Source organism: Suricata suricatta, chromosome 2 (genome assembly GCF_006229205.1).
Source record: "Suricata suricatta isolate VVHF042 chromosome 2, meerkat_22Aug2017_6uvM2_HiC, whole genome shotgun sequence".
Classification (NCBI taxonomy): Eukaryota; Metazoa; Chordata; class Mammalia; order Carnivora; family Herpestidae; genus Suricata; species Suricata suricatta.
In genome coordinates, this window is record NC_043701.1 from 14,646,576 (window position 1) to 14,659,524 (window position 12,949).

The following is a 12,949-nucleotide window of genomic DNA, read 5'->3' on the forward strand; positions in this document are numbered from 1 at the left end:
TGGTTGGAGGGAAGGGGGTAACCATAAAGGGACAGGTTTGGGCCCACATTTGTGAAACAGTGCTCCTGAGCCAGGGGCCGTGTGCCACTCACGAATGGCCCCTGTCTGTGGTGGAGTAGCCTGCTCTGGTCACACGTATCATTAATTTAGAAAACCAAGCCACACCGGGTCCTTGCCTTTTGTTTCCAAGCAACAGCTTTGTAAACTACCTTTGTGGTAAGTTTTGTCTCCCTCTGCTGGCGTAAGTCATTATTGCAGACTGCTTTCTTTCTACTCACGGATTATAGACTTTTAGTGCTTTTAGCACCTTTTAGACCTTCGAGATCACAGATCTAAGCCTTTGGTGTTGTCAGTCATTTGGCATAAATGTAGGACAAATATGACAAAACCTTTTGCTTCTACACATAGCACATTGTCTAAAATAACTCCTTTGGTTGGTTTGGCTTTTGTCTTTGACTGGTGGACTCTCTTAACGGTGTGGAATACAGCCTCGCCAGGGGCTTTGGTGTGCACGTGGCCTTCCTGCCAAGGACACCGTTGGGGCAGTTATTGAAATGCAGTTTAGTTTCTTATAGTTTGCAAGTTCCAATTAATGACACGTAATACCCGCCCCCCCCCCCTGACACTTTTAGTGTCACCACAAAGGGTGCCTCGCCTTCATTGCCCACATTTCTGTTTACTCTTGAACACTTTTCCTGTGTTAGCATGGGCCTGGAAGCTGAGACATGGACAGGCCATGGCAGGTTCATGGGGCCTTGATGATGGGTTTGGTGTTGTCACCCTGTTTCTAAGGTAGGACTTTTGCATCCACCAGTGTGAGAGCTGAACTTCTTCAAAGATCTCTTTCTCCTTCCACTTTGTGCCTGCATCACTTCTTTTGGCCACTCCTTTCTAGAAATTCTCTATCCCCTGGCTTTCTATTACATTGAACTTCACACATTCCTTTATTTCTTTGACGGTCACCTATTTTTTCCCCTTGCGTCTTTCCTCCTTTGAGCCCCAAACTATTAGATGTTACCCAGCATTTTATCCACAGACTCTGTTTTCATCTTTAAAATAAATCTCAGGTCCCCTACATGTCATCTTCTATACAGATGCTCTCAAAGTCCTGTCTCCAGCCTGAAATTCCCCCCACCCTATTGTCCTCCGTGCCCAGCGACACCAAGCCCGGCTCCTTTGGAGTGTTTCCTGCTATCTCAAACGAAGCCATGTCTAAAGTGAACCGTGGCCTTTCATCCCCTCAGGCTACCATTCTTTCATGATGGACGTGCCTCTTGCTGTTCAGGTTGCCTGCCTCTAAGTCATTCAGGTTATCACTGGCTGCTTTCGGTCCTTTGCCTCTTGTGTCTGTATTTGGCTTCCAGATCCTTCTGCCTCATCTCTGGAACTGTTCATTCCTTCCCATTTTCATTGCCAGGATTTTGGGCTCAGGCTTTCGTCATTTCTTGCATGGGTCCCTTTGTGTCCTGTCTGCTCGGACTTTAGAAATCTGCGTCTTTAGAAATACGTAGCGGTTTTCCAGTCTAGAAACTGGCATTCGGTGTTGGCCAGCCTTCTCTCTCTCCCCACATTCTGACTCTTCTAGGGCAGCTGATGTGCATTCTTCCCAGTGCTCAAGTGTTCTCTGGTCCCTGACACAATCAAGAACACTCTCTGTGCCCCTTCGCCTTTCCAAGTTCTGCCTGTCCTGCGAATCCGGCTTCAGTCTCCATTTCCTGATAAAGACTCTCTCTTCCATGCCACTGTCTCCATCTGACCCGCTGCATAGGACACGATCATGCTACTGTGACAGGCCAGGGACTGTCTTGTGATGTCTTTTGTATTATGGTCTGGATATTTGAGCCCATCATCTTCTTTCATCTTTCACGAGTATGTCCTTTCTGCAAACTCTAGGTATAAATGGCCCTATGCACACAGTTGACATTTTAGAGGTGCCTGTTCAGTTAGAATGGTGGGATGGCCAGCATGATCTCAGGCCAGGAGCTGGCACTCACGATCCTGCCAGCCCTCACAGCCCCTTTTACCGTCCTCAGATTTCAGACCGACTGTGTTGCTTGTATATATGTGTTTTAGTTGCAGATCCCTAGCGTGAAGGGCTTTGATTTTGCCAAGCAGCATCTGGGTCAGCACAATAAAGACGACATACTGATTATTCACGAACCAGCGCCACTGCCGGGACCCGTCAAGGATCACACCACGCCCTCTGAAAACGGGGATGTGCCCAGCCCCAAGGCGAAGATTCCTGCCAAGAGCGTCCGTCACCGAGGAAGGTTCTTATTGGGCTTTCTGTATTGTTCTCTATCACAGAGCATGTTTCCGTTTTCCGTTTGTCAGTTTCCAGTGTCAGAAGAGCTGATGGTGAGTATTTCCTGGGTCTGCAACCCCAGGAGACTGGCACCGGTGTGCCCCAGGTCAGCGACCCCGAGGGCTGCCGCAGGGGGCCAGGAGCATAATGAGTCACTGCCTCTCATGGCTTGGTGGCCCCCGTGAGATGGAGGAGGTGTTGACCAGCTCGAGTGTGTGTATTCGGGGATCATTCTCGGCCTTCTGCCCGTGGTATCAGAAGTCACAGATAAAACGTGCAGGACACATAACACACACTCAGCCGATACCGGTTTTGCCCTTGACGTTGTGCCAGAGGCTGGCTGTGACGTGGCGGCTTTGTCTGCAGGTGACTTTCATCACGTCCCCCTTCTTCACCTGTCTTTTCGCCGGCCGTCTGTGTTACCACTCTCGTTAGCTGCTTCCGTGGGTTCGGCCCCGCCTCCCTGCCCAGCCCCCATTCCCAGTGTATGCCTTCTATCAAACCAAAGCACACGGAGGACTGCCCGTTAGCACACCACCTGGAAGCCCCCCTTTCGCCCTCGGATCCCGTGAGGAGGGCTGGAGCTCCGTCAAAGATCAGAATCCGGTTTTATGCAGTTGACTTTAGAACTCAGCATAGTCACACCATGGTATGGAGGCCTCTAATTATCAGCCTGCCTTTGAGCTTTGAACTCCAAATCTTGATCTCCTGCTGAGAGTGGGGGGAATGTGTGATCATACCAACACTTGAAACGATGTCACAATTTCTGACTTATCAGAAAACCTACCCCCCGGGGTTCTGGCCTAGTTTTAAGAATTTAATGGATGTTACAACATGATCTCTACAAAAGAAAAGGAATTAGGTAGAGAGATGTTATTTGCTTAATTATCTTGCAGGCTAAGAATAAATCAAATCATTAGAGATAGTCAAAAATGTTAATATAATTTTGCCAAGTTTTTTTTCCCCTTCTCTCTTGGTAGTCTCCTCCCAAACATTAGTCACAACATTTCAGTGGTCTGCATGGTTAAGGTAGTATTTTAGCATTTCTAAGGGACACATAGAGAAGGGCTGCTAACTGGCTAAGGGTTTTCTTTAGCCTGGTGCCTCCTGGGTTCTCTGCATCTTTGCTCTTCATACATAGAATCCAGTCTCAGGAGTGATTGTTGCTTTTGTGTTGTAAGTGTAGGCTTCTCCCACAGTGGTGGGGTTCTTGCGGGTGTCTTCAGGACCACCCTGGGTTCCTAGGAATTCCGCAGTCTCCGTTGACCTGGAACCAGGCCTTCACCCCAGATCTTCTGATACAACCTAGGCCGGACTCAGACTGCCAGTTCTGGATCCTGGTAGCTGAGGGACCGCCCTCCGGTCTGGCGCTTAGTTTCCTGGCATCTGTTGAAACGCAGCCCGATGAGCCATCTAAGCCATGTGATAGTGTCTTCAAGAGGGGACTGTGTGCTGTCCGGTGTTCCGTGTATATGATTTTTTGGACAGTCTCGTTTCTGTTTTGCCTGGAAGGCTGCCTTCTACATCTAAATTAATGTGACCCTCTCTTCCCCTCCCTTCCTTTTCTTCCTAATGCTTGTGTTTGTTTCCTGTCCATAGAGTTTCTCCATCGGATGCTGACTCTACCGTAAGTGAGGAGTCCAGTGAGAGGGATGCAGGAGACAAGACACCAGGAATGGTGAACGACAGCCAGGCCCTCAGAGCCCCACAGAGCGGTCAGTGTTTCTCCACATTAACTCTAGTACTTAGGAGATTCCAGCAGGCTAAGGTTTTACGCTACTTGAAACGCTAAACGTTAAAAAAAAAAATCAGCAATGGAATATTTGTCATCCATATGGTGAGTTTCTCAGCATCGCCTGTCACTGTCTGATGTGGAGCTGGTGTCCGGATTGAGGCAGGGGACTGCGCTAGAGGTTGGGGATTCACTCGAGTATGTTTGGAAGTTCACACTCATGTTCCGTTCTAGTGGAGAGTCCTCATGGTTCCACCCCGAAGAACAAGGAAGAATCAAACTGAAACCAGACTCTCAAAACCGGCTGACCTTCTTATGATCCAATTACAGTGTTTCCCAACTGTCACTGCCAGGAAGTCGTTGACTTATTTTGGGTCCAAATGCCTTATATTTGGTCCTGTCCCTAGATTATTCTTTCTCAGGTCATTCAGTGCAATTGGATGTTGTAGCGTATTTGCATCTGTAGTTTGTGGTTTTTTTAGACCAAGTATGAAATGAATTTCATGTCCATCCCAAAGTGTCCATCTCACGCTCTTTGATAAAACGAAGCCCACAGGTCTAACTAGACTTGGGGACATTTTTTGGGGGGAGAGCAAGGTAGCTTGGTTTTAGTTTGACAGATTCTGTTAAATAAATGTGCTAGTACAGCTGTTGTGTTTGCTGGAATTTTATTTATATTTCTGGGCTATTTCAGTAATGCAAAGAAAATTGGGATGCCTCAGGATATTATCTTTAATAATAATTTTTATACATAACATTTGTCATCACACATTTCATGTTTCAAAGTGCAGTAGAGTGAACCATATTCTATAACTGAACAGATTCTAGATGGAAGCCAGAGGGCATGGTCTACCTCTGTCATGCCGGTGACCTTACCCGTCCCTTGAAGTCTTTGGGGCTTCTGTGAGGCTAAACTAGCTCATTTTTGAGATTCCTTCCAGCTCTCTTGTGATGTTAAAGAAAACCCCCCCTTAAAATAAGGGAAGAGTTTTTTCTTTGGATCCAGTTTCACAGAATTGTAAAAGTTATTTAGCACCATGGTAACAGGTGCCCTGTTTCAGACAGACAGGACTAAAATCTAATTTTGATTCTGGGAAGGAAATATTTGAGAGAGGAAAGGAAAGAGTCAGTTCTGGAGTTTCTCAGTTTCTGTCAATTGCTTATCTGCGAAAATCTCGTTTTCAGTTCCTGCCGTTTAACTCCTTCCTGACAGTCTTAAAAGCAGTATCTTCTGTGTGGCTAACAAAAATCTAATATCACTGTCCGTGCATATTCAGCATCCAAGTAGTAAGCTTGTCAGGTGTGGGACTGAGTTGTCCACGGAAGGAGGTGAGTACACTAGATGTTCTCGTGCGTTCTAGAAGCTAAGATGCCACCATTATGCTTTGAAGAGGCACTGCAATCTGTACTTTATTTTCATGTTTAAAAATTTTTTTAATGGTTTTATTTATTTTTGAGAGAGACAGTGCGAGCAGGGGAGGGTCAGAGAAAGGGAGAGACGCAGAATCTGAAGCAGGCTCCAGGCTCTGAGCTGTTAGCACAGAGCCCAACATGGGGCTTGAACCCACGAACCGTGAGATCATGACCAGAGCCGAAGTCAGACTCTTAACCAATTGAGACACTCAGGCGCCCCTATTTTCGTGTTTTAGAAAGATGATTTTCTCACTATAAATAACAATTCACTTGGAAGATCTTGTTTACTTCTTTAAAGCTGCCATCAAGGCATTTTATTGCTTGCATAGAACTTAAATACCCTATAGAAAAGATCTTGAGTTTTTTAAAAATTTATTTTAAAATTTATATCCAAGTTAGTTAGCACATAGTGCAACAATGATTTCAGGAGTAGATTCCTAATGCCCCTCACCCATTTAGCCCATCCCCCTCCCACATCCCCTCCGGCAACCCTCTGTTCTTTATATTTAAGAGTCTTTTATGTTTTGTCCCCCTCTCTGTTTTTATATTATTTTTGCTTCCCTTCCCTTATGTTCATCTGTTTTGTATCTTAAATTCCTCACATGTGTGAAGTCATATGATATTTGTCCTTCTCTCACTGACTAATTTCGCTTAGCATAATACTCTCAGTTCTGTCCGCGTAGTTGCAAATGGCAAGATTTCATTCTTTTTGATTGCTGATTAATACTCTATGGTATCTATACCACATCTTCTTTATCCATTCAGCTGTTGACAGACATTTGGGCTCTTTCCACACTTTGGCTGTTGTCGATAGCGCTGCTCTAAACATTAGAGTGCCTGTGCCCCTTTGAAACAGCACACCTGTATCCGTTGGATAAATACCTAGTAGTGCAACTGCTGGGTCATAGGGTGGTTCTATTTTTAAGTTTTAAGGAACCTCCGTGCTGTTTTCCAGAGTGGCTGCACCAGCTTGTGTTCCCAATGATTGTGAATTTTTAATCACAGCTTTTGAATTATATTGTGATTCATGTAAAAGTCCTTTTGTGACAAGTCATAGTTCTTGAGAATCACTTGGGTCCCTCCTCCATGTTGTCCTGGGGCCAGTATTCTCTCTCAGCGCAGCTGGTGTCCCGGCCTCTGGGTCCCTTCTGACTCCTTGGCATGACTTTCGGTGGATGTCACAAGTCATCTGACATCTTCAGGACACACTCTGTCATTCTGCTTTGTCTACGTTATCCTATTCTCTGATTTCTATCATTACAATTATTTTTGTTTCTATTTGAATAGAAACGGGTTTTAATCCAAAGTCTCCTATTACCTAAAGGCAGATTCACACAGATTCATCACTGTGTATCCAGTTGTACTTTCCAGTGGTCATTTTTGTCCAGGTAGTTTTTTTTTTAATTGTGCAATAAATAGCAAAATAACAATAACCTAGTTACAGGGCACCCGGACGCCTCCATTGGTTAAGCATCCAACTTTGGTTCAGGTCGTGATCTCGCAGTTTATGAGTTTGAGCCCCACATTGAGCTCAACGCTGATGGTGTGGAGCCTCCTTGGGGTTCTCTCTGTCCCCCCCACCTCTCTCTCCCCAAGATAAATAAATAAACTTAAAACAATATATTCCAGTTATAGATATGTATATACATTCATATATTGTCTGGTTGCCCTTGGTGAATTGTGCCAAACCGTGACCACAGCTGGGGGCTGGTCAGGGCACCGACAGGAGCCAGGCCTGGGCTTGCAGCTCGGAGGTACCCAGGCAGAAAGACAGCGCGGAAAGGGTGGGGGTGGGGGATGGTGTTCTTCGTTGTCATCTGTGTGCCCTGGTTTGTGGTTTGTTCACCCTTCTGGAGGAAAGCGTCTCATCTTTAAGTGTCAGTAGCTTAAAGGGCTCCCCTTTGTGACATTTGCCATTACCGCCTGAGTTTGGGTTCGCGAGGCTAGCCTGTCTGGCCAAGCTGATTGCCCCCTTTTAGGCTTCGTGCCTGCAATCTGAGTGGCGGCCCCTGGATGAATGGTGGTGCCCGGCTGTGCTCGTGTGGCACAGACGGGCTCCCTCTGGGCGCAGGGCAGGGCAAGAGGGCCAGAGAGAAGAGCCTCGATCCAGATCACGACGTCACTCACAGGCCCGTAAGTCATTTCTAATCGCGTGGGGTATCATTCCAATCGAGAGGAAATACAAGATGTACACGCCACTGACGTGCATGCAATTCCTTGCGTAAAACACCCACTACTGCTTCTTACCATTCTGCTCAGGTCTAGTTTATTCTACATCAAGGAGAAACCTCTTCATTTTTTGCTTGTGCTTGAGCTTTCCAACCTCAAGCTTTTGTTTAAAAACACATGCCGCGTGCTCTCCTCTTTCTTATGACCTCTCGGTCGTGTGTCGTCAAGGGCGTCCGGAGTGGTCAGAGGACCGCTGTGGCTTAGCCGAGGGAATGTGTCCAAGTACCTCTGTCAGGCTCTTTCCATCTCTTCAGCCCTTCTGCATCTTTCTCTTTGCCTTTTCAAAAGTTTATTGGGATTATTTCCACTACAAAAGTCGAACGCATTAGAGAAAATCGTCACTAGAGAAAAACGCAAGAAATTGGAGAAAATCACCCGTTCTACTAAGGTCCAGTCTCTATTTTCTTTAATGTTTATTCATTTTTGAGAGACGGAGACAGAGTGTGAGTGAGGGAGGGGCAGAGGGAGAGGGAGACACAGAATCCAAACCTGGTTCCAGGCTCTGAGCTGTCAGCACAGAGCCCGATGTGGGGCTCGGTCTCAGGAACTGTGAGATCATGACCAAGCTGAAGTTTGATGCTTAACCTATTGAGCCACCCAGGCGCCCTTCTTTTTTGAAGTTCTGGTTACTTTTCTAAAAAGTTCAATGTAGTAAGATACGCAGGCCATGCAATGTCCCCTTTTGACCATTTTTAAGGATACTACTATTTTTTTTAAGCAGAAACAAAGTCCCCAACTTTTTCTTATTATGGCTCTTCAACTGAGTGTTCTCTGTGCATCAGGACTGAAAGACCACATGTGTTCTTTTTTTTTTCTTTTGCATGAAGATTCTTTTTTATTTATTTTTATTTTTATTTTTTTACTTTACATCCAAGTTACTTAGCATATAGTGTAATAATGATTTCAGGAACAGACTCCAGAGATTCATCCCCTATGTATAACACCAGTGCTCGGGGCGCCTGGGTGGCTCAGTCGGTTAAGCCTCTGACTTCGGCTCAGGTCAGATCTCACGTTCGTGGGTTCGAGCCCCGCGTCAGGCTCTGTGCTGACAGCTAGCTCAGAGCCTGGAGCCTGCTTCCGGTTCTGTGTCTCCCTCTCTCTCTGACCCTCCCCCTCTCATACTCTGTCTCTCTCTGTATCAAAAATAAATAAAACATTTAAAAGAAAAAAGAAGCTATAGATAAAAAAAAAAACAAAAAACACCAGTGCTCATCCCAACGAGTGCCCTCCTTAATGCCCCTTGCCCATTTAGCCCACCCCCCACAGCCCCGCCAGCAACCCTCAGTTTGTTCTCTGTATTTAAGAGTCCCTTATGTTTTGTCCCCTCCCTGATCTTATATTCTTTTTGCTTCCCTTCTCTTATGTTCACCTGTTTTGTATCTTAAATTCCTCATATGAATGAAGGCATATGATATTTGTCTTTCTTGTATACCCTCTAGTTCCATCTACATGGTTGCAAATGGCAAAATTTCATTCTTTTTTGGTTTTTTGTTTATTGATTTATTTTTGAGAGAGAGAGAGAGACAATGTGAGTGAGTTGGGGAAGGGCAGAGAAAGAGGAAGAGAGAAAATTCCAAGCAAGTTTTCTACACTGTCAGTACAGAGCCCGATCTGGGGCTTGAACTCACAAACTGTGAGATCATGACCTGTGCCAAAACCTAGAGTCAGATGCTTAACCAACTGAGCCACCCAGTGCCCCAGGAATTCATTCTTTTTGGTTGCTGCATAATATTCCTGTGTGTGTGTGTGTGTGTGTGTGTGTGTGTGTGTGTGCGCGCGCATATGTCACATTTTCTTTATCTATGCATTTATTGATAGACATTTGGGCTCTTTCCATACTTTGGTTATGTGTGGATAGCACTTTTGTAAACATTTGGGTGCATGTGCCCCTTCAACACAGCACACCTGTATCTCTTGAATAATACCTAGTAGTCCAATTGCTGGGCTGTAAGGTGGTTCTATTTTTAATTTTTTGAAGGAACCTCCATACTGCTTTCCAGAGTGGCTGCACTAGTTTGCATTCCCACCAGCAGTGCAAAAGAGAGCCTCTTCCTCTGCATCCTCGCCAGCATCTGTTGTTGCCTGAGTTAATGTCAGCTATTCTGACGGGTGTGAGGTGGTATCTCATTGTGGTTTTGACTTGTATTTCCCTGATGATGAGTGATGTTGAGCTTTTTTTCATGTGTCTGTTAGCCATCTGGATGTCTTTGGAGAAGTGTCTATTCCTCTCTTTTGCCCAATTCTTCATTGGATTATTTGTTTTTTGGGTGTTGAGTTTGATAAGTTCTTTACAGAGTTAGGATACTAACCCTTTATCAGGTATGTCATTTGCAAATATCTTCTCCCATTCTGCTGGTTGTCTTTTAGTTTTGCTGATTTTTTCCTTCACCGCAGAAGCTTTCTATTTTGATGAGGTCCCAGTAGTTTTTTATTGTTTTTGTTTCCCTTGCCTCCAGCGATATGTTGAGTAAGAAGTTCCTGCGGCCAAGGTCAAAGAGGTTTTTGCCTGCTTTTCCTCTAGGATTTTGATAACTTCCTGCCTTACATTTATGTGTTTCATCCGTTTTGAGTTTATTTGTGTGTCTGGTGTAAGAAATTGGCCCAGGTTCATTTTTCTGCATGTGTCACTGTCCAGTTTTCCCAGCCCCATTTGCTGAAGAGATTCTCTTTATTCCATTGGATATTCTTTCCTTCTTTGTCAATTAGTTGGCCACACACTTGTGGATCCATTTCTGGGTTCTCTATTCTGTTCCATTGATCTGAGTGTCTGTTTTTGTGCCAGGACCATACTGTCTTGATGATTACAGCTTTCTAATATGTCTTGAAGTCTGGGATTATAATGCCTCCAGCTTTGGTTTTCTTTTTCAGGATTCCTTTGGCTATTCGGGGTCTTTTCTGATTCCATACAAGTTTTAGGATGGTTTGTTCTAGCTCTGTGAAGTATTATTTTGATAGGGATTGCATTGAATATGTTGATTGCTTTGGGTAGTATCAACATTTTAACAATATTTGTTCCTTCAATCCAGGAGCGTGGAATATTTGTCCATTTTTTTGTAGTCTTCTTCAATTTCTTTGATAAGGTTTCTGTAGTTTTCCAGATGTGTTCCTTATTTACCAGCACATGCCTGCATGTCCACAGTCCTCTATTCTCTTGTTTTTCCATCAGTATGATTGCCCTGGTGGCTAAATTTCTATCACTTCAACCAATAGCAGAAATTCAGACCCGCTTTCAGTGTTTCTCTAAAGTTCTGAGGAGTGCCTGGGTGGCTCAGTTGGTTAGGTGTCCAACTTTGGCTCAGGTCATGATCTCACAGTCTGTGAGATCAAGCCCTGCGTCAGGCTCAATGCTGGCAGCTCTGAAGCCTGGAGCCTGCTTTGGATTCTGTGTCTCCCTCTCTCTCTGGCTCTACTCTGTTCCCACTCTGTCTCTATCTCTCAAAAATAAATATTAAAAAAAATAAATAAGAGTTCTGCAAGTTGCTTAGTGACTAATTAAGGATCTCCTGTCCTTTCGCTTTCCTTCCTGAAGACTTTGAAATGCCTTTAGACAAAGCAGGGCACTTTTTGGACACCATACAGCGTCACGATTATTTGCTGTTTCTTTGGGATGGCTTTACGTATGCTTTCACTTCCTCCTTCCACTCCAGGGCCGCCGCTGCCCAGTTCGGGGAATGAGCAGCACTCGTCAGCCTCCATCTTTGAGCACGTGGACAGGCTCTCCCGGTCCTCGGAGGCCAGTCGGCGGGTTCCCAGTAAGATCCAGCTGATCGCCATGCAGCCGATCCCAGCACCTCCCATTCAGCACTCTGTTCTGGCTGACCGGGTGGCAGAAACCAACAAAATTAACAAAGAGGTATTTGCTCGTATTGAAAAGTACACTTATTAAAAAAAAATCCACATTCCAATTTGGTCAGTGCTTAAAAACAAGTGAAAATTGCAGTGTCGAAGGGTTACTAATGGTTGGAGTTGGTGAGAAGTACCCTTAATTTTAAGTTTTTTACCCCGTTTTTTTTTTTAGATCAGATACTGTTCAAGGACACCGCTTGGCATACTGGCAGTTGGGCAGAGAGTTAATGTAGCAAACAGGAGACTGCTGTCCTTCACAAGTCCTGTTTTGGCCCTTGGCTGATGTTGGGGACCTTACATTTCAGAAAGGCTCCTGTCGTTCCCAGAACAGAGTGGCTCCCTGTGCCCAGATGGGTTTTGCAAACATGATGACTTATTTGAGTGTCTCTTTTCCTTCTGGGACTCTGGGCTTTGGGCTCCTTTGGGACTCCAGGCAGAGGGTGCCTGTTGGACCAGCCCCCAGTACAGGTCCTGGGCAGTACATTTCTGATGGGCTTCCCTGGTGGACAACATTTCCTGTGCTGTCACCTCTCGTTGCTGGAGGAATTAAGCACGTTTTGTGTGACTCCCCTGGGAAAGGCCTCCTAGAAGCTTGTGGCTTGTTTCCTCCAGACATTGCCCCACGTGCCCTTTGCTTATTTTAATTTGCATTCTTTTGCTGTATTAAATGGAACTAAATGCTAAATCCTGATCAGTTTTCCTTTTTTTATTAAAAAATTGTTTTTAATGTTTTTTTATTTTCAAGAGAGAGAGCACAAGCAGGGGAGGGGCAGAGAGAGAAAGGACACAGAAACCGACGCAGGCTCCAGGCTCTGAGCTGTCAGCACAGAGCCTGACATGGGGCTCAAACTCATGAGCTGTGAGCTCATGACCTGAGCCAAAATCAGATGCTTAACTGACTGAGCCACCCAGGCACCTCAGTCCTTTTGGTTTTCCTAATGAACCTCTGAACCACAGATCCGCTCTGATCCCAAGGATCTAGGAATGCCTAGTAAAATCCTTTTCCAGTGAATCTTGGAAGAGCGAGTTAGTAAGATTTGGGGGGAACCAGAACGCCAGGCCAAGTCACTGTTAACTTGAACTTGAAAGATTTGACCTGGGCTGGGCCATTTAGGTCTGCACATGGGCAGCTTCATGCCTGTCCATTCCCTGCCTCTAAGAAATACCAGCTACTGTTGCGAGTTCTGCCAGGGTGAAGTAATAAGAAATTGGTATGGCAGAAACCTCCTGTCCACGTTAAAGGTGATCCTTAAAGTAGATCATCTTATGGAAGTCCTATCAAGAGTGCTTAAGAGGTTTCCTTCTCTACTTCTCATTGGCTTCTTGATAAGAACGTGACAAGAACGTGTGCCCGGGTTTAGGATGGTTGCGTTGTCTCTTCTCACCACTGCTGGGGAGTCCTGGCCCGGCCCAGCCCCAGTCCT

General features: G+C 45.3%; 1 protein-coding gene across 1 annotated transcript in view; it reads left to right on the forward strand.

Annotated features, from left to right (window-relative positions):
• KIAA1549 (KIAA1549 ortholog) overlaps window positions 1-12,949 on the forward strand; it is an 85,512-nt gene that overhangs the window by 30,564 nt on the left and 41,999 nt on the right. Inside the window, exons 9-11 of the mRNA XM_029917923.1 lie at window positions 2,074-2,270; window positions 3,905-4,020; window positions 11,327-11,532. Coding sequence (XP_029773783.1) covers window positions 2,074-2,270; window positions 3,905-4,020; window positions 11,327-11,532 — 519 coding nt within the window. The remainder of the gene's footprint in view (window positions 1-2,073; window positions 2,271-3,904; window positions 4,021-11,326; window positions 11,533-12,949) is intronic.